General features: G+C 37.8%; 6 protein-coding genes and 1 long non-coding RNA gene across 8 annotated transcripts; 1 reads left to right on the forward strand and 6 right to left on the reverse strand.

Annotated features, from left to right (window-relative positions):
• Nucleotides 1-114: 114 nt before the first annotated feature.
• LOC113166116 (dispanin subfamily A member 2b-like) lies at nucleotides 115-1,628 on the reverse strand. Its single transcript, XM_026366078.1, has 2 exons — nucleotides 1,364-1,628; nucleotides 115-801 (listed from the first exon to the last, which is right to left on the reverse strand). Exons 1-2 carry the CDS (start codon nucleotides 1,577-1,579, stop codon nucleotides 622-624), a joined length of 396 nt encoding a protein of 131 aa, XP_026221863.1. The 5' UTR covers nucleotides 1,580-1,628; the 3' UTR covers nucleotides 115-621.
• A 291-nt stretch (nucleotides 1,629-1,919) lies between these two features.
• On the reverse strand, nucleotides 1,920-3,538 carry LOC113166117 (dispanin subfamily A member 2b-like). Of its 2 annotated transcripts, XM_026366080.1 has the most exons (3): nucleotides 3,445-3,538; nucleotides 3,054-3,289; nucleotides 1,920-2,493 (listed from the first exon to the last, which is right to left on the reverse strand). In XM_026366080.1, the coding sequence occupies exons 2-3, from the start codon at nucleotides 3,267-3,269 to the stop codon at nucleotides 2,344-2,346; spliced, it is 366 nt and encodes a 121-aa protein (XP_026221865.1). In that variant the 5' UTR covers nucleotides 3,270-3,289; nucleotides 3,445-3,538; the 3' UTR covers nucleotides 1,920-2,343. The 2 variants fall into 2 exon arrangements, with proteins under 2 accessions (XP_026221865.1, XP_026221864.1); XM_026366079.1 differs by having other exon boundaries at nucleotides 3,054-3,538.
• Nucleotides 3,539-5,665: 2,127 nt separating this feature from the next.
• On the reverse strand, nucleotides 5,666-8,068 carry LOC113166114 (dispanin subfamily A member 2b-like). The gene is made up of 2 exons (XM_026366077.1): nucleotides 6,924-8,068; nucleotides 5,666-6,296 (listed from the first exon to the last, which is right to left on the reverse strand). The coding sequence occupies exons 1-2, from the start codon at nucleotides 7,134-7,136 to the stop codon at nucleotides 6,105-6,107; spliced, it is 405 nt and encodes a 134-aa protein (XP_026221862.1). The 5' UTR covers nucleotides 7,137-8,068; the 3' UTR covers nucleotides 5,666-6,104.
• Nucleotides 8,069-8,524: 456 nt separating this feature from the next.
• LOC113165711 (dispanin subfamily A member 2b-like) lies at nucleotides 8,525-10,915 on the reverse strand. The gene is made up of 2 exons (XM_026365406.1): nucleotides 9,067-10,915; nucleotides 8,525-8,737 (listed from the first exon to the last, which is right to left on the reverse strand). Exons 1-2 carry the CDS (start codon nucleotides 9,259-9,261, stop codon nucleotides 8,525-8,527), a joined length of 408 nt encoding a protein of 135 aa, XP_026221191.1. The 5' UTR covers nucleotides 9,262-10,915.
• A 3,160-nt stretch (nucleotides 10,916-14,075) lies between these two features.
• On the reverse strand, nucleotides 14,076-15,260 carry LOC113166113 (dispanin subfamily A member 2b-like). The gene is made up of 2 exons (XM_026366076.1): nucleotides 14,975-15,260; nucleotides 14,076-14,630 (listed from the first exon to the last, which is right to left on the reverse strand). Exons 1-2 carry the CDS (start codon nucleotides 15,185-15,187, stop codon nucleotides 14,436-14,438), a joined length of 408 nt encoding a protein of 135 aa, XP_026221861.1. The 5' UTR covers nucleotides 15,188-15,260; the 3' UTR covers nucleotides 14,076-14,435.
• Nucleotides 15,261-15,486: 226 nt separating this feature from the next.
• Nucleotides 15,487-18,025, forward strand: LOC113166121. The gene is made up of 3 exons (XR_003299151.1): nucleotides 15,487-15,572; nucleotides 16,370-16,484; nucleotides 17,971-18,025. It is a non-coding gene; the product is annotated as an uncharacterized LOC113166121 (long non-coding RNA).
• On the reverse strand, nucleotides 16,740-18,249 carry LOC113166112 (dispanin subfamily A member 2b-like). Its single transcript, XM_026366075.2, has 2 exons — nucleotides 17,963-18,249; nucleotides 16,740-17,325 (listed from the first exon to the last, which is right to left on the reverse strand). Exons 1-2 carry the CDS (start codon nucleotides 18,182-18,184, stop codon nucleotides 17,140-17,142), a joined length of 408 nt encoding a protein of 135 aa, XP_026221860.1. The 5' UTR covers nucleotides 18,185-18,249; the 3' UTR covers nucleotides 16,740-17,139.
• Between the last annotated feature and the right edge of the window lie 649 nt (nucleotides 18,250-18,898).

Raw genomic sequence — 18,898 nt, forward strand, 5'->3', positions numbered from 1 at the left:
CAGTTGCATTCTAACCACTTCTGATTTTGTGTCAGGGACAATTATGAATATTTAATGACGTTATTACTGTTGTGGCACCTGCATCAATGTGCACAGAAGTTTTTTCTTTGGAGATGTTTATATGGATCATTTTACTGTGCGATGGCTTCAGGTATTTAATCACCTCTAAGGAAACAATTCTACAAACAGCTGGAAGCAAAATGTTAGTGGACTTAATGTTGTTCTGGAAAAACACAGATTACATATGGAATGAGTAGGCGTTAGTGGTGAGTCCCTATATAGACTGCAAACAAAAATGACTTATGCACATTTTAGTTTGTAAAAGATGTGGGAAAATATAGAACAAAGTTGATAAACCTTAATGCACAGGAAACTTCTGGGATGTGACACATTAACATAAAGTTTCACAGGCATGTTTCAAAGAGACAATCAATTAAATAATTATTTTCTGCACATTTTTAAAAGTATTTTCTGAGACAGTTCTTGCCAAGAGGAAATCTGACATGCATATAACATCTGGCAACAAAATATCATCAGGAAATAGGAATTTGCTTCATTAAAAACTTGAACACCACTAATTGTGCCATTGACATGCAACACCAAGCCGCAGCAACCAGCTACTCATGTGTTTCGCCTAAAATAAATGTGCACATCACCGGCTTTTAAAATCAAAATAAATGAAGTTATCATCATAAAGATCATGATTGAACCCAGGACTGTGGCCCAGATGTTTAGGCAGCGAGCTGTTGAACCGTAGTTTCGAGCACGATCCAGATCTCCGGCAAACTTCCGGTCTCTGGCCTGGAAAGACCAGAGCAATATTACTTTTATTAGGGACATTATAGTCCTCATCAAGGTTAAGAAATTTGTGGATCATCATTTGTTCATTCTCTTATCAAAATTGAACACTTTAGTTCAAGATTAGTTTAGCTTAAGTTTGTTATTTTAACATTAGGTTGATGTAAAATAAGTCACCTTCAGTTTCATGTTATTGCTTTTTTTTTTTTGCGTAGTTCTTATATATCATAATAACAAAACTAGAAAATGTAGTGAAGTCTTAATTAAAAGCATTTTTTAACTTGGCAACCCTGTCAAGATTTACCAAAAAATGTTCAACTAATCTGCTGCTGACACAAGTGTAAGTTTAGAGGTTGAAAACTTTGTTGTAAGTTTTAGTTTATAGCCTGTTACACTCAACAACTTTGCCACTAAAAGTTGATGAAGAATTCCCGTTCTAGTATTTTTATAATGATGTTAAAATGTTAAAAATGAGAATGCTCTCTTCCTTCTATTGAAGTAGGCAAAGAGAAAAACATAACAGCTGAAATTCATAAGCATGTCAGTCCATCTCACTTATACACACCTTGATAGAATGGATGAGAGCAGCCAGTCCAAGGCAGCAGGGGTTGATGTTGACAAACCAGAAGATGGACCAGATGATGTGGTCTTGTGGGGGGTCAGGAATGATGTTAACAGTGGTATTTTGAACCACTGGGGGTCTTTCAGGCTGCCCAGGAAACCCATCATACCTTCCCATTTGCATTTGGAGGGCTTCAAGAGGGTAGATTACAGGATTCATTGCTCTCGCCTCAGATGTAGTTCAGAGTGATTGCTGTAACAATGTGTGCAAGAACTTAAATGTGTCACTTAGTGTTCACTTCCTTTGACGTTTTATAAGGGTTAGCACATTTTGCCTCTGTCTGACAGTTAAGGTTAATATGGAAAGACAGGAAATGTGAGAAAGGAGAAAGAGGTTTATCAAATTCAAGTCCCTTGGTCAGAAATGTTACCTCTGGCACTTTGAAAACACAGTAGTCATTGGACCACTGGAAGGCCCAAAGTAACTTTCTAAAAGCAGTAGTGTCCCTTTAGACCACTTTTAAAAAGAAGAACTCTACTAATGTAGGATTGGCATTTGATTTTATTTTCTCAAAGAAAGTTTGATACATTGTGTGGTGACTCAGTGAACATGTAACACTGTAATTGTAGAAATTATTGCCAAAAGCCATAAGCACAAAATGTCAAGAAATGGTTTCCGAAGGAGAATAACAAAAATGAATATTAAAATAAATAATTGTATGAATGCTTCACCAAATGAAAAATACTAAGACACTGGTAACATAGGTAATGTGACAGCTTTGATGTCAGACAGCAGTCGAGAAAACGTGGATGAGCCCTATTAGACTTTTGTAACATTAATAGTATTTCACTTGAAGATCAGGTAAAATGATGCCATGAGCATAAAACAGAGAACAACAAGTATCACCACGCAAAGCAGCAGGCAACTTCAACGTTATTTTATATTTACCCGCTGTAGCCATAGTGGTATCTATGACTGTAACTTTAGCCTTTGCTAATAGACACAACAAGTGTAATAATCATGAAAAGGACCAGGATGGAACCCACAATAGTTGCTGCAATATTAAGCTGGAGTGCTTTAGAGCCGTAGTGTCGGGCACCCTCCAGGTCTCCAGCTGCCTTCCGGTCTCTGGACTTGAAAGACAAGTGAACATCTCACAATTGTAAGCCAAAATATTTTAGACATTGTTGTTTTCTGTATTTCTGTATAGTTATATAAATATATAGGATTTTTTGCACTATTATAAAATGATTTTGAAAATATCTACGCAATCTAAACCTTGTAGGTGTAAAAGTTACACAAATTCTTAACAGAGAAATTCTAAAAAATAAATCATTTATAGCTACACCGTTATTTGAAGTGCTTATGTGAATGTGTGTGTTTTGATTTACAGCATTTGCCGTGTTACAAAGCAGCTGTTGAATTTCTATTTCTCCAAGTAGCTGAACTTGAATTTGACATTTCCTGATTAATGCTGAAGTTTAGGTCTAAAGACAGGACCCCAAAGCACTGGGAGTACAGTGGAACAAATGCTGAATTGGCCCAATAGACATTGTAGTTCTAGTTAGTTCTGGCATTCATCTAATAAATGAATGTCTGTAGTTCACTGTAGTTCATAGAATACATTTTAGAAATAAAGGAAAAAGCTAATTGGTACTTAAAAGATTTAACTGAGCAGCAATTCTAAACTTACCTTGATAGAAAAGATCAGCGCTGAGAGTCCAAGGCAGAAAGGGTTTGAGTAGACGAAACAACAGAGGGACCAGATGATGTAGTCCTTTGGGGGCTCAGTAGTGACGTTCACAGAAGTATACTGAACCATTGTTGGTCCTCCAGGCTGTACAGGGGCCCCACCATACCTCTCCATCTGCAATGGGATAGACTCGGCAGGGTATTGTGGAGAATTCATCACTGTCGTCTCAACCACGTCTGGAGTAGAGAAAGGTGTGAAATGGAGAAGAAATTTTATCTGTGACTTTTAATTTTGTGCAGTGACTCAGCTGAACCTCAAAGTGAAGATATGCTGTTCTTATCTATGAAAATGTGCGTGCATAAAAACAAGAAGCTCAGGAAGTTCTGTATACCAAGACAAGTGTCGGGAAACTAAGAGTTATATTTGTAAGCAATATCACTCAAAGATAGTACCCCATTGTCTGGTTGATATGATGTTCAAGTGGACTTTCCTCTTTCTGCAACAATCCACGAACAGAGCAAAATGAAGAAATCTGATTGGTTAAGAGTTTGTTAATTTGGTCGTGCTCTTACCATCCTTCACTATATTAGTGTTGCAGACAGGTTTATCACCACAGCTGTGTAAACCATTAGTGATAGCAGAACAAAAACCTACTCCACCGTACTCACAATTGACAGAATAAATAGATTTAAATTCTGCCAGTGTGGTGTTGGTGACCACCATAGCTTAAGAATTTCCATATTTACAAATTATGCAGATTATTTATTAACATAAATAAATTGTTAATCACACCCTTAGTCTCTTTCTTCAAAATAAGTTCAAATGAAAATATGATTTTTCCATGATTCCATAGTAAATCTCTTTGATTGTGAAAATCATTGCGTTGATGTTTGAGTAGTGTTTAAGTTGTTAGGCTGCTTTCCACTCCTCAGTGTTGCTGAGAGAGTAGCAGGACCAACAGGCAATTGCAATTGCTTATTCTGAACTCTTCAAACATGTCACTGCAGTGTCTCCTGTAGAACTCCCATTAGCTGGTACTTTGGTATGCTGAGCTTTGTTTTTGAAACATGGCCAATGAACAGCATTGTAGTCATCCTATCAGAATCAGCAACAAAACAAGAGACCCTGGGCCATTAACTGTTAAGTCTAATTACAATCAGTACATAGTCAAGTCACTGATTATCCAATTTTAAACATAAGTGCGCACGGCCACGCTGGTGTCTATTATTTGCTTTAAGTAATTTTGACCCAAGATGTCATAATGTAGCCTTTATTTATTTATTTATTTATTTATTATCTTAGTTAATTATAGCATTGCTGCTTTCATGTGTTTTTTCTTTTTTTTGAACACCAATTTATAATTATTACTTTACTGCACAGTGATTCTTAGATCAGCTTGAATGATAACATCCTGTCACATTAAAGGCTCCAGTTTCTTAAAAGTGCCATTACTGTGTTACTTAAGGAGAGAGCTGAGAGAATAACTCTAGAGGCTACTGCCTTTACTACAGGCCGGCCTACTGTCTCTATCAGTTTGTTGCCAGCTATTTGAGATTATAGTATATATATTTCCTCTGCTCCGAGGAAACAATTCTACAAACAGCTGGAAGCAAAATGTTAGTGGACTTAATGATGTTCTGGAAAAACAAGGATTACGCATGGAATGAATAGGTTTTGAGTCCATTTTTTCACTGCAGACTTTTTTATTCATAGTAAAAAAAATAATTTATGCACTTTTCAGTTTGTAATGGATGTGGAAAATGTAGAACAAAGTTAGTAAAGCTTAATGCACAGGAAAGTTCTGTAATGTGACACATTAACTTAAAATTTCCCAGGCAAGTTTCAAAGAGACAAAAAATTATTTTCCCCACATTTTAAAAAATATTTCTGAGGCAGTTCTTGCCAAGAGGAAATCTGACATACATATAACATCTGGCAACAAAATATCATCAGGAAATAGGAATTTGCTTCAATAAAGAATTAAACACCACCAATTGTGCCATGCACATGCAACACCAAGCCACAGCAACCAGCTACTCGTGTGTTTCGCCTAAAATAAATGTGCACATCAACGGCTTTTAAAATCAAAATAAATGAAGTTATCATCATAAAGTTCATGATTGACCCCAGGACTGTGGCCCAGATGTTTAGGCAACGAGCAGTTGAACCGTAGTTTCGAGCACGATCCAGATCTCCGGCAAACTTCTGGTCTCTGGCCTGGAAAGACCAGAGCAATATTACTTTTATTAGGGACATTATAGTCCTCATCAAGGTTAAGAAATTTGTGGATCATTTGTTTATCCTCTTAAGTTTATTATTTTAACATCAGGTCGATGTAAAATAAGTTTTATCAACTTGTTGTGTTTTTGTGCTTTTTGTTGAACTGCCTTCAGTTTCAAGTTATTGCCTTTTTTCTTTGCTTAGTTCTTAAACTAGAAAATGCAACTAAGTCTTAATCAAAAGCATTTTATAACTTTGCAACCCTGTCGGAATTTACCAGAAAGGTGCTAACTTCCTTTCACGGTTTTTAGGGTTAGCAAATATCTGTTTTTTGTTTTTTTGTTTTCACCATTTTGCCTCTGTTTTACATTTAAGGTTGATGTGGAAAGGCAGGAAACGTGATAAAGGAAAAAGAGGTTTGTGACATTCAAGTCCCTTAGCCAGAAATGTAGGATTGACATTTGATTTATTGATTTTATTTTCTCAAACAAAGTTCTATACAGTGTGTGGTAACTCAGTGAACATGTAACACTGTAGTTGTAGAAAATATTGCCAAAAGCCATAAGCACAATATGTCTAGAAATGGTTTCAGAAGAAGAATAACAAAACTGAATATTAGATTGAATAATTGAAAGAATTTTTCATCAAATTAAAATTAAAAGACACTAGTGAATTTAATTGCTTTAAAGTCAGACAACAGTCGAGAAAACATGGGTAAGCCCTATAAGACTTATGTATTTCAGTTGATAATAAGGTAAAATGATGCCATGAGCAAAAAACAGAGAAGTATCACCACACAAAGCAGCAGGCAACTTCAACGTTATTTTACATTTACCCGCTGTAGCCGTAGGGGTATCTATGACTGTAACTGTAGCTGTTGTTAACAGACACAGCAATAACTGTAATAATCGTTATAAGGAGCAGGATGGAACCCACAACTGTTGCCGCAATATTAAGATGGAGTGCTGTGGAGCTGTACTGTCGGGCACCCTGCAGGTCTCCAGCTGCCTTCCGGTCTCTGGACTGGAAAGACAAGTGAACATCTCATAATTTTAAGCCAAAATATCTTAGACATTCTTGTTTTCTGTTTTTCTATACAGTTATATAAATAAAGGAATCTAGTATTTAGTACACTATTATAAGATGATTTTGTAAAGCGCAATCCCTTATAGCAGTGTTAAATGAATGCTGTTTTACTGGTAGTTCTTATTGCTTCTGTAGAATTTGTCCTTTTTGGACAAAAGTTACACAAATTTTTAACACAGAGAAATTCTGAAAAATAATATCACCAGTTTATAGCAACACAGTTATTTGAAGTTATTTAAATGTGTGTGTTTTTATTTACAGAATTTCCTGTGTTACAAAGCCGCTGTTGAATTTTTTTTTTTCCTCAAAAGTAACTGAACTTAATCTCTTTATTAATGCTTTAGGAGACAGGATCCCAAAGCACTGGGAGTACAGTGGAACAGAATCTGAACTTGGCCCAATTGACATGCAAAGCAGTAGTTCTGTCAGTCATCTAATAAAGTGTAAAACACTTTTATTATAGTTAATATTGCTAAAATACTTTATTTATTTGTTTATTTTACAATATAGGAAAAAGCTAATTGGTACTTAAAAGATGTAACTGACCAATAATTCTAAACTTACCTTGATAGAAAAGATCAGCGCTGCCAGTCCAAGGCAGAAAGGGTTTGAGTAGACGAAACTGAAGAGGGACCAGATGATGTGGTCCTTCGGGGGCTCAGTGGTGACGTTCACAGACGTATACTGAACCATTGTTGGTGCTCCAGGCTGTGCAGGGACCCCACCATACCTCTCCATCTGCAATGGGACAGACTCAGAAGGGTATTGTGGATTCATCGCTGTCGTCTCAACCAAGTTTGGAGTGGAGAAAGGTTTGAAAGAAATTAAGTTTCACTTCAACTGTTAAATGGTTTTGGGGGGTTTGCACATTGCAGTTTTTTTGCACTCACTCGAGAGCCAATGACAAAAAAACAAACTGACCACAATATGAGAGTAGGTGTGCGGTAGATTTGTTTCTCAGAACCTTCCACTCAAAAATGTGTATATGGTTTTGTGCTCAGAATCACATATGTGAAGTTTGAGGGAGGAAACTTTCCTTGTGCACAGCATAAAACGTGAAGATGTACACGAACTTGCATGTGGCAAATCTGCATATTTTGTTTTGAGCAGTTATGTAAACATTTGCTGGAATACCCGATACCAGAATTTTTCAATGAAAAGAGAAAAGGTTTTACAAAATTTTAAAGCATTATATTGACTTTAACCTTCAAAAAAGTAGCACTGTTATTGAAAGGTAGTCTTGTGTTTCTCATTTTCAGTTTAGTCTTTATGTATGTACCTATTATGTGCTCCTCCTGCACATTAAATTTTTAAAATAAAATAATGATAAATATTTTTTCTCTATCAGCTCCTCAGGTGCCGCTAACAGAGACAGCACGCCAGTAGCTACAGCTGGTAGAAGGAAAATGAAGAGAGTGCAGGCCCAGCATGCGACAAGTCTTGAATGGTATGTTAATTTGCTAAGTTATTCTAGATATATGCTGTGTTTGCTGTTTGCAAATTCAGCTCATGTGAATGTTGTATTATCTGTTGGTGTTAACTGGATGCATAGCTGCAGCTTGGCTTTTATCCTGAAAACAAAAACCGATCCCTGTGAAATTATAAACTCTGGGCGTGTAGTTATACTTCGCAAAATAATATAGTTTTAACTGACAATGTTTAAATAATTTAACATGTATTTTTGAGATGATAACAATCTCAGTTATGGATTCTTACTGGCCTGATGTAAGTGGGTGAGCAGAGAGATTTGGAGGGGGAGAGAGTTCAGCTCCGGCTGCTGGAAATGTGGTATTGGTCAAATGGCCGGTGAGCAGTATCACACAGATCTAAACAGAAACAGAGCAGTTCCCTTTTGAAAAAAGTGGACCAGCAAGGTTAATTTGTATGTTTTTGCTGTCAGGTTCAAGAATTTTGACAATCTTAGCTTTTATTTGATGCCATGGAGATAGAGATATCAGCTTTTGTATCAGATGACCCAAATTTTAAGTCATTGTTACATTTAAAATTTTAGAGGCACATTGCATTTGAACAGGACATCAGAATCATTTTCGAACATGTTTCTTCTTAGCTTTAAGTTTTAAGTAAAAAGGTGCAGACTGTGTCACAAGCATAAAGCAAAGAAACATGAAGCCACAGACACTGGCAACACATGGACTATTGGAAATTTACCATCTGGAATTATAATTAGAATTGTAGTTGTTGTTGGGTCCCATATAGTAGTCGGTGTCATTTTCCTGTACTACCAGAACAATGATTGTAATAATAATAACAATCATCATGAGGGAACCCAGAACTGTGGCCCAGATGTTGAGGCAGCAGGCAGTTGAGGCGTAACGTCGGGCCCCATTCAGATCTCCAGCCAACTTCCGGTCTCTGGCCTGGAAAGACCAGAGCATGTTTATTGTAATGGTGGAATTGATTATCATAAGGGACATTTCTACTTGATAGATAGATAGATAGATAGATAGATAGATAGATAGATAGATAGATAGATAGATAGATAGATAGATAGATAGATAGACTCTACATTTAAATACCGGTAAATATAAAATAAATAGATGGGAACACTAGTAAAGCCTTTACATTTCTTCAAATTTGCAATATAAAACTTTGCAGTTAAAACTCTTTCCTCTTGTTTAAATTGGTAGTAAATTAGACATGATTGCATAATTTATAAGGATATTAGAGACGCTACACATAAACTCACCTTGATAGAAAAGATGAGAGCAGTCAGTCCGAGGCAGAATGGGTTCGAGTACACAAAGCAGAAGAGGGACCAGATGATGTGGTCTTTGGGAGGCTCAGTGTTGACATTCACAGTGTAGTATTGAGCCACTGAGGGTCCATCACACCTTACCATCTGCAGTGGGACATTCACAGGCGGGTAACCTTGAAGATTCATTGCCGTCAGCTCTGCAGTAGTTTGTAGTAGAGAAATGTTCTCAGGAATAGAAGGGGACACTACAGGTATTTATTTTCTTTTTTGGTGTGAGCATAGGTCTGTTTCCTCCACCTAAAACCAATGGCATGTCCTGTGGTTTAATCGAGAACTATCTCTAAATTCATGTAATTAGGTTACCAGTGCAGCTAAATGATTGACATTATGGCTTGTCCATTTTTACAACTCTAGTCATTGGTTGTTCATGCAATACAACAATTGTGGCACCACAACCTTTCAAAGACCACACAGCAAATTATTTTGTGCTTGATGTGTCAGGGTATCCTTGGGTAAGATTGAAACCTGTGTCGCTCTTCGTTTGTGTTCCTTGCTTTTAAGTTGCTTTGGATAAAAGCATTTACTATGTGCATGACAATGTTAATTTTAACCTTAGCTCACAATATTTGCCTTTCTCTGCAATACAGTTGCATTCTCACTCCAGTACTGTTTCAGAAGTATTGCTTAATGGCTGTAACCAGCTGCCAAGGCTGACTGAGAGGATGTGGACGTGACTGTGCTTAGTTTAACACTGTGCACAGTCCACAGATTATAAATATTATACTTCCTGTTAATGTGATAGTATTTTTTAAGTAGAAAGTGTGAACAACTAGTACTAAACTATACAAAATAGATATTTTCTTTATCTAACACAGTAATGCACAATTTATTTCAAGTTAAGCTGTGGTTTTGGACAAAAAAGGGCAAGAAACATGTTGGGGTTGAAAGGAAAACTGTCTCTAAAAGGAAACATGCAGACATCAACCCCAGGTTACATTTCAGTTTCATTTCATATAGAGCAGGGTAAGCTACCCTGGTCCTAGAGAGCCACAGCCCTGCTTGTTTTCCCCACAATTGATGCACTTCTTGCTGTTGAATTTCTGAATCAGATTTGTACCAAGTGCAGAGATGGTTAGAAAACGGGCAAAACATTGGCTCTCTACAGCTGGAATGCCCATCACTTGTGTTGAGGGTTTTTTTATCAGATGCAAAACTGTAAAAAACAGCTGAAGTCTATTTGTTCTCAGAGAATGGATGGAAAAGCTTCACATCTTGGAGGACGCAGCAATAGCTGAGGTTCCTGGACGGCTGTAAACATGCACAGTCGTGTTCTAAAAAACAAAGAGGCAGCAAGTTGAGTTTAACAGAATAGACACAGCACAGTGAACAGGTAACATGGTTATGAAATGTGTGTCTTTTACATAAATAATTTTAGCCAAGTCATCAGTTTATAACTGCTTCATTCAGAAAAAACACAGCAAAGCCATTTCCTACATTTCAAGTTCAGAACCAATTGTTGCGTTGAAATTTGATGTCAACATGTCTAATGTTTGTCAAGTTCATTCTCTCTGTTCCCATAGTCTGGGTGGACGACTTTCAATTTTTCAACCTGCAGGAAAAACAATGGGTCATAAAGGCTTAGAAAAGATCATTATAATCTATAGGAACGATCACAAGCCATAGTTTGAGATAGTTTCATACAAAGATATCCACACACTCCCATCCCCACTGCAGTGTCATAAGCTGAAAGTGATCTTGTGAAATGTTTGCATGCACGAAAGAGGATTTAGCAACACTGGGAACTCACCAATTGTCTCGTGGACATGCAACAACAAGCCACAGCAACCAGGCAGCAGGGGTTGATGTTGACAAACCAGAAGATGGACCAGATGATGTGGTCTTGAGGGCGGACTTAAATATGTCACTTAGTGTTAACTTCCTTTGATTTTTTTTAGGGTTAGCACGTCTGTTTTTTTTCCACCATTTTGCCTCTGTCTTATAGTTAAGGTTAATGTGGAAAGGCAGAGAATGTGTGAGGCAGGGTGTTGTGGATTCATTGTTGTCGTCTCAACTGAGTTTGTAGTGCAGAAAGGTGTGAAAGAAATATTTTCCATTTAAATGGTTCTGGGGGTTTTGAACAGCAAATTTTTTGCTCCACTAAAGGCAAATGACAACAACAACCTAACCACAAGATGAGACTAGATGGTGGTAGATTTGTTTGACAGAATCCATGTGTTAATTATTTTCAATTTATTTTATACACTTTATGTATCAATGTGCTGCTCCTGCTCATTAAATTAAAAATAAAATAATAATGAATATTTTTATTTATCAGCTCCTCAGGTGCCGCTAACAGAGACGGCTGGTAGCTACAGCTGGTAGAAGGAAGACAAAGAGGCCCGGCAGGCAATGAGTCTTAAATATTATTTTAAGTTGCTAAGTTAATCTAGATATTTGCTGTTTGCAAAGTCAGCTCATGTGGATGTTGCATTATCTGGGGAGCAAAGCACCAACTATTGGTAGACAAAGCAGTCGCCAGAGACTGTAAGACCAGAAATATCATCCTGTCCACTGCCTGGATTGACTGTAAGAAAACCTATGACTCAATGCCTCACACATGGATCATGGATTGCTTGGAACTGTACAAGATCAACATGACTCTAAGAGCCTTCATCCAGAACTCAATGGGAAAATGGAAACCAACCCTAGAAACTAACTTCAAGCCGATTGCCCAAGTCAAAATCAAGTGCAGCATATACCAAGGAGATGCTCTGTCCCCACTACCATTCTGCATAGGCCTGAACCCCCTAAACCAGATCATCACCAGGACTGGCTACGGATACCGACTACGAAATGCCACAATCATCAACCTCCTCCTCTACATGGATGACATCAAGCTGTATGCCAAAAGCGAACGAGACATCAACTCGCTGATACATACCACCAGGATATACAGCCAAGACATCGGAATGTCATTCGGACTGCATAAGTCTGGTGCCAAGGAGAGGAAAGGCAGTCAGAACTGAGGGGATAGAACTACCAGAAGGTAAGAAAGCAGATGTTAAGGATAGCTACAAATACCTTGGAATTCCAAAGGCAAATGGTAGTGGCATAATAAGCTGGCCAAAAGAGGAGACGGAAGCCACTGACATCAAGACAAGGAAGCTCCTTACAATGCACGGAGGGTTTCACCCCACATCTGGCACCCTGAGACTGTACGCTAAGCGGAAGGAAGGAGGCTGAGGATTAGTGAGTGTCAAAGTCACTATCCAGGATGAAACAACTAAGCTCCATCAATACATCAGGGAAATGGCCCCAACCGATGGCATCAATTTATAACAGCTTCCTTCAGCAAAAGCACAGCAATGTCATTTCCTACATTTCATGTTCAGACCACAATTGTTGCATTGAAATTTGATGTCAACACCTCTAATGTTTGTCAAGTTCTCTCAGTCTGAACCAAAGTGGACCAATTATTACTCAGCTGTAAATGTGTGTGTGTGTGTGTGTGTGTGTGTGTGTGTGTGTGTGTGTGTGTGTGTGTGTGTGTGTGTGTGTGTGTGTTTACATTCTTACCCTCTGCATTGTACTTACCAAGAAGGGTCTGGACTCTGTTCCCATAGTCTGGATGGACGGCTTTCAATTTTACAACCTGCAGGAAAAACAATGGGTCACAAAGGTCTAGGAAGGATCATTATAATCTATAGGAACTCTCCAATGCCGTTGTTTGAGACAGTTTCATACAAAGAGCTCCACTGCAGTGTCATTAGCTAAAAGTTATATTGTGAAATGTTTGCATGCACCAAAGAGGATTTAGCAACACTAGGATCAGAACCCACCAATTGCCATGGAAATTGCCTTTGTTTATCATTTGTTTATTCTCTTATCAAATAAAAACAAAAAATGATGGGCATTTACATTTGGTCATTTGGCAGATGCCTTAGAAAAAAATCTAAGTCAAGGAGAAATACATCAGAGCCAAGTGCTATCTAAGAAGTGTTTCTGTTTCATGAGATGCAAGTACAAGAGAGACCAGAAAAGTGTGTTTTGGGGTTTTTTTTTGTGTTAAGGAAGATGGGGAAGTTCTGTTTTCAGCTGTTTTTTGAATATTAAAAGTGAGGTGGCTGAATGTGCAGAGTATAGCAGCTCATTCCACTATCGCGGGATCACTGAGCTGAAGAGTTTCCCTTGGTGTCTACTGTGTGGTGCTGGTACCACCAGACATCGTTAACTGGCCGAGCACAGTGGAGGTGAGGGGATGTAGACCTGAAGGATTGAGTTGCGGTAAATTGGCCAAAACACTTTAGTTCAGGTTTAGTTTAGATTACCGGTAGGTTTATTATTTTAACATTAGGTTGATGTATGTCTGAAGTTTTATCACCTACAGTTTTGCTTTTGTGTACTTTGCAAGTATTTGACTTGATTTATTTAACACTCAGCTAATTTGCTGCTGACACAAGTGCAAGTTTAATGAGACTGAAAACATTGGTGTAAGTTCTAGTTTATAGCCTGTTGCACTTAACAAATTTGCCACTGAAGCATTCTCATGTTCTGGTATGTTGAAAGATGATGTTAAAATTAGAATTCTCTCTTCCTTCCGTTGAAGTAGGCAAAGAAAAAAACATAATAGTCAAAACTCATAAACAGTTCAGTCCATCACACTTACACACACCTTGATAGAGTGGATGAGAGCAGCCAGTCCAAGGAAGCAGGGGTTGATGTTGACAAACCAGAAAATGGACCAGATGATGTGGTCTTGTGGGCGGACTTAAATATGTCACTTGGTGTTAACTTCCTTTGACGTTATTTTCAGTGTTAGCACATATCAGTTTTTTCCACAGTTTTGCCTCTTTCCACATTAACCTTCAGTTGGTTAATGTGGAAAGATAGCAAATTTGAGAAAGGAGAAAGAGGTTTATGACATTCAAGTCCATTGGTCAGACCGCTTTTAAAATAAAATTTATTGATTTTTATTTTCTCAAAACAAAGTTCTACACAGTGTGTGGTAACTCAGTGAACATGTAACACTGTAATTGTAGAAAATATTGCCAAAAGCCATAAGCACAAAATGACAAGAAATGGTTTCAGAAACTGAATAACAAAGCAGAATATTAGATTTAAAACTTTAAAGAATTTTTCATTAAACAAAAACTACTAAGACACTGGTAACATAGGTAATGTGAATTTAATTGCTTTGATGTCAGACAGCATTCGAGAAAACATGGGCGAGCCCTATAATACTTTTATAACATTAATAGTATTTCACTTGATGATAAGGTAAAATGATGCCATGAGCATAAAACAAAGAAGCACAAGTATCACCACGCAAAGCAGCAGGCAACTTCAATGTTATTTTACATTTACCCACTGTAGCCGGAGCCGTATCTATATCTGTTACTCTCATTGTAGGTGTTAGCAGACACAACAGTAACGGTAATAATTGTTATAACAACCAGGATGGAACCCACAATTGTTGCTGCAATATTAAGCTGGAGTGCTGTGGAGCCGTAGCGTTGGGCACCCTCCAGGTCTCCATCTGCCTTCTGGTCTCTGGACTTGAAAGACAAGTGTACATTTCATAATTTTAAGTCACAATATTCTTGTTTTCTGTATTTCTATACAGTTATATCAATATAGTAATCTAGTAGTTAGTGCATTATAAAATGATTTTCAAAATATCTGCACAATCTAAACCTTGTAGGAATTGTTGTTAAATGAATGCTGTTTTACTGGTAGTTCTTATTGCTTCTATGTAATTAGTCCTTTTTTGAGCCTAAGTTACACAAATTCATAACACAGAGAAGTTCTGAAAAAAAATATCACCAGTATAGCTACACAGTTATTTGAAGTTTTACTTAGGTACTTAAAAGATTTAACTGACCAGCAATTCTAAACTTACCTTGATAGAAAAGATCAGCGCTGCCAGGCCAAGGCAGAAAGGGTTTGAGTAGACGAAACAACAGAGGGACCAGATGATGTAGTCCTTTGGGGGCTCAGTGGTGACGTTCACAGAAGTATACTGAACCATTGTTGGTGCTCCAGGCTGTGCAGGGACCCCACCATACCTCTCCGTCTGCAATGGGACAGACTCGGCAGGGTGTTGTGGATTCATCTTTGTCGTCTCAACCAGGTTTGGAGTGGAGAAAGGTGTGAAAGAAATGAAGTTTCACTTCAACTGTTTTCCGTTTAAATGGTTCTGGGGGTTGTGAACAGCACTTTTTTTTTCCTGCACTAAAGGCAAATGACAAAAACAAACTAACCACAAGATGAGACTAGATGGTGGCAGATTTGTTTGACAGAATCCATGGGTTTAGCATTTTCAATTTAGTATTTATGCATCAATGTGCTGCTCCAGCTCATTAAATTTTAAATAAAATAATGATGAATATTTTTATTTATCAGCTCCTCAGGTGCCGCTGACAGAGACTGCTGGTAGCTACAGCTGGTAGAAGGGAGACAAAGAGAGTGTAGGCCCAGCATGCGACAAGTGCTAAGTGGTAGGTTGCTAAGTCTAGATATTTGCTGTTTGCAAATTCAGCTCATGTGGATGTTGTATTATCTGTGTTAACTGTATGCATGGCTGCAGCTTGGCTGTTATCCTGAATACAAAGACTGATCCCTGTGAAAATACACACTCACATGTACTGTATATGTAGTTATACTTTGCAAAATAATATAGGGTAGTTTTAACTGACAATGTTTAAATAATCTATCATGTATTTATGAGATGATACCACTGTCAATTATGGATAAGCGTAATGCTCTCACTGGTGTGACAATAAGTGGGTGAGCAGAGAGACGTGGAGGGGGACAGAGTTCAACTCTGGCTGCTTGAAATGTGGTACTGTGGTACTGTGGTACTCAGTGAGCAGTATCCCACAGATCTAAACAGAAACAGAGCAGTTCCCTTCTGAAAAAAGGACCAGCAAGGGTAATTTGTATGTTTTCTCTGATAATTTTAGCTTTTATTTGATGTCATGGACGATACAAAGGGTATCAGCTTTTGTATCAGATGAAGAAGCAAAAGAGGGACCAGATGATTTGGGGGGCACAGTGGTGACATTCACAGTGTAGTATTGAGCCACTGAGGGTCCATCACATCTTACCATCTGCAATCCATAACTATCTCAGGATTCATGTAGTTAGGTTACCAGTGCAACTAAATTATTGAAATAATGGCTCGTCCATTTTTAGAGATGTCTAGTCATTGGTCATTAATGCAATACAACACTTGTGGCACCACATACCAAAATTATTTTGTGCTTGATAGTAATGTTTTTGTAATTTTTTACAGCTGATGCTGGTGAAAAGGCTTCAAGCTGTTGACAAACCACAAGATGGACCAGATGATGTGGTCTTGTGGGCGGACTTAAATGTGTCACTTGGTGTTAATTTCCTTTGATGTTATTGTAAGGGTTACTAGATACTGTATCTGTTTTTTCCACCATTTTGCCTCTGTCTCATAGTAAAGGTTAATGTGGGAAGATGGGAAATGTGAGAAAGGAGAAAGAGGTTTATGACATTCAAGTCCCTTAACCAAAAAATGTAACCTCCAGCATTTTGATGACACAGTAGTCATTGGACCACTTGAAGGCCCAAAATAAGTTTTCAAAAACAGCAGTGTCCCTTTAGACCGGTTTTAAAAGTAAAAACTCGACTAATGTAGGGTTGGCATTTCATTTAATTTTCTCAAATAAAAAGTTCTATACAGTGTGTGGTAACTCAGTAAAAATGTAACACTGTAAGTATAAAAAATATTTCCAAAAGCCATAAGCACAATATGTCTAGAAATAGTTTCAGAAGGAAAATTACTAAACTGAATATTAGATTGAATAATTGAAAGATTTTTTCTTCAAATGAAAATTACAAAGACACTGGTAACATAGGTGATATGAATTTAATTTCTTTGATGTCAAACAGCAGTCAAGAAAACAAGGGTGAGCCCTATAAGACTTTTAAAACATTAATATTATGTATTTTACTTGATGATAAGGTAAAATGATGAACAGAGAACCACAAGTATCACTACGCAAAGCCGCAGGCAACTTCAACGTTATTTTACATTTACCCGCTGTAGCTGTAACTAGATCTGTAACTGTAGCTGTTGAGAAAAGACAAAACAGTAAATGTAATAATCGTTGTAAGGGCCAGGGTGGAAAACAGAATTGTTGCCGCAATATTAAGACAGAGTGCCTTAGAGCCGTAGTGTCGGGCACCCTCCAGGTCTCCAGCCGCCTTCCGGTCTCTGGACTGGAAAGACAAGTGAACATCTGATTAATCAATTTAAGCCAAAATATCTTAGACATTCTTGTTTTCTGTTTTTCTGTAGTACACTAATATATGATGTTTTTGAAAATATCTTCACAATCTAAACCCTGTGGGAAGTGTTGTTAAATGAATGCCGTTTAACTGGTAGTTCTTATTGCTTCTGTAGAATTTGTCCTTTTTGGTAAAAGCTACACAAATTCTTAACACAGAGAAATTCTCAAAAAGAAAATCACCTGTTTATAGCAACACAGTTATTTGAAGTGCTTATCTAAATGTGTGTGCACGTTTTTATTTACAGCATTTCCCGTGTTACAAAGCTGCTGTTGTATTTCTTTTTCTCAAAAGTAAATTAACTTGAATTTGACATTTCCTGATTAATGCTGAAGTTTAGGTTCAGAGACAGGACCCCAAAGTACTGGAAGTACAGAGGAACAAAAGCTGAACTTGGACCAATTGATATGCAAAGTATTGGTTCTGTCAGCCATCTAATAAAGTATAAAATGCTTTTGTTCTAGTTAATATTGCTAAAACCCTTTTTTGTTTTATAATTTATTTATTTATTTTACAATACAGGAAAAAGTACTTGAATAATTTAATTGACCAGCAATTCTAAACTTACCTTGACAGAAAAAAAGAGCGCTACCAGTCCAAGGCAGAAAAGGTTTGAGTAGACAAAACAGCACAGGGACCAGATGATGTGGTCCTTCGGGGGCTCAGTGGTGACGCTCACAGAAGTATACTGGACCATTGTTGGTGCTCCAGGCTGAGCAGGGACCCCATCATTCCTCTCCACCTGCAATGGGATAGACTCAGCAGGGTGTTGTGAATTCATCGCTGCCATCTCAACCAGGTTTGGAGTGGAGAAAGGTGTGAAAGAAATGAAGTTTCACTTCAACTGTTTTCCGTTTAAATGGTTCTGGGGGTTGTGAACAGCGCTTTTTTTTTCCTCCACTAAAGGCAAATGACAAAAACAAACTAACCACAAAATGAGACGAGATGGTGGCAGATTTGTTTGACAGATGCTCAGGTGACGGCACACTGAGTGCAGGCCCAGCACCCAGTGACACTCAGGCGATGAGTCTTAAAAAGTATGTTAAGTTAATCTAGATATTTGCTATTTGCAAATTCAGCTCATGTGGATGTTGTGTTATCTGTCTGCCCCATTCAGATCTCCAGCCAACTTCCGGTCTCTGGCAAAAGACCAAAGCGTTTTCATTGTAATGGTGGAATTAATCATCATAAAGTGATTTTGAAAAATATCTCTCTTTCTCTTAAGGTCACACAAAAGGACTGCAAGGTTCACTCTGCAGTACTAGTTCAGGCAGCAGAGTCAGCAGTTTGATTCCCAGCCCCCCCTGTCCATGTGTCAAGGTATCCTTGGGTAAGATATTGAAACCTGTGTCGCTCTTCGTTTGTGTTCCTTGCTTTTAAGTTGCTTTGGATAAAAGCATTCACTACATGTATGACGATGTTAAATTTAACCTTAGCTCACAATATTTGCCTTTCTCTGTAATACAGTTGCATTCTCACTCCAGTACTGTTTCAGAAGTATTGC

This window comes from Anabas testudineus, chromosome 6 (genome assembly GCF_900324465.2).
Source record: "Anabas testudineus chromosome 6, fAnaTes1.2, whole genome shotgun sequence".
Taxonomy (NCBI): Eukaryota; Metazoa; Chordata; class Actinopteri; order Anabantiformes; family Anabantidae; genus Anabas; species Anabas testudineus.

What these genes read in the sequence shown, in the direction of transcription:
- LOC113166116 (XM_026366078.1), bottom strand. Translation starts at nt 1,579, where the DNA reads ATGAATCCTGTAATCTACCCTCTTGAAGCCCTCCAAATGCAAATGGGA. An exon ending in CTCTCATCCATTCTATCAAG is followed by an intron (nt 802 to 1,363) that starts GTGTGTATAAGT and finishes TGGTCTTTCCAG; the next exon opens with GCCAGAGACCGGAAGTTTGC.
- LOC113166117 (XM_026366080.1), bottom strand. Translation starts at nt 3,269, where the DNA reads ATGAATTCTCCACAATACCCTGCCGAGTCTATCCCATTGCAGATGGAG. An exon ending in CGCTGATCTTTTCTATCAAG is followed by an intron (nt 2,494 to 3,053) that starts GTAAGTTTAGAA and finishes TTGTCTTTCAAG; the next exon opens with TCCAGAGACCGGAAGGCAGC.
- LOC113166114 (XM_026366077.1), bottom strand. Translation starts at nt 7,136, where the DNA reads ATGAATCCACAATACCCTTCTGAGTCTGTCCCATTGCAGATGGAGAGG. An exon ending in CGCTGATCTTTTCTATCAAG is followed by an intron (nt 6,297 to 6,923) that starts GTAAGTTTAGAA and finishes TTGTCTTTCCAG; the next exon opens with TCCAGAGACCGGAAGGCAGC.
- LOC113165711 (XM_026365406.1), bottom strand. Translation starts at nt 9,261, where the DNA reads ATGAATCTTCAAGGTTACCCGCCTGTGAATGTCCCACTGCAGATGGTA. An exon ending in CTCTCATCTTTTCTATCAAG is followed by an intron (nt 8,738 to 9,066) that starts GTGAGTTTATGT and finishes TGGTCTTTCCAG; the next exon opens with GCCAGAGACCGGAAGTTGGC.
- LOC113166113 (XM_026366076.1), bottom strand. Translation starts at nt 15,187, where the DNA reads ATGAATCCACAACACCCTGCCGAGTCTGTCCCATTGCAGACGGAGAGG. An exon ending in CGCTGATCTTTTCTATCAAG is followed by an intron (nt 14,631 to 14,974) that starts GTAAGTTTAGAA and finishes TTGTCTTTCAAG; the next exon opens with TCCAGAGACCAGAAGGCAGA.
- LOC113166112 (XM_026366075.2), bottom strand. Translation starts at nt 18,184, where the DNA reads ATGGCAGCGATGAATTCACAACACCCTGCTGAGTCTATCCCATTGCAG. An exon ending in CGCTCTTTTTTTCTGTCAAG is followed by an intron (nt 17,326 to 17,962) that starts GTAAGTTTAGAA and finishes TTGTCTTTCCAG; the next exon opens with TCCAGAGACCGGAAGGCGGC.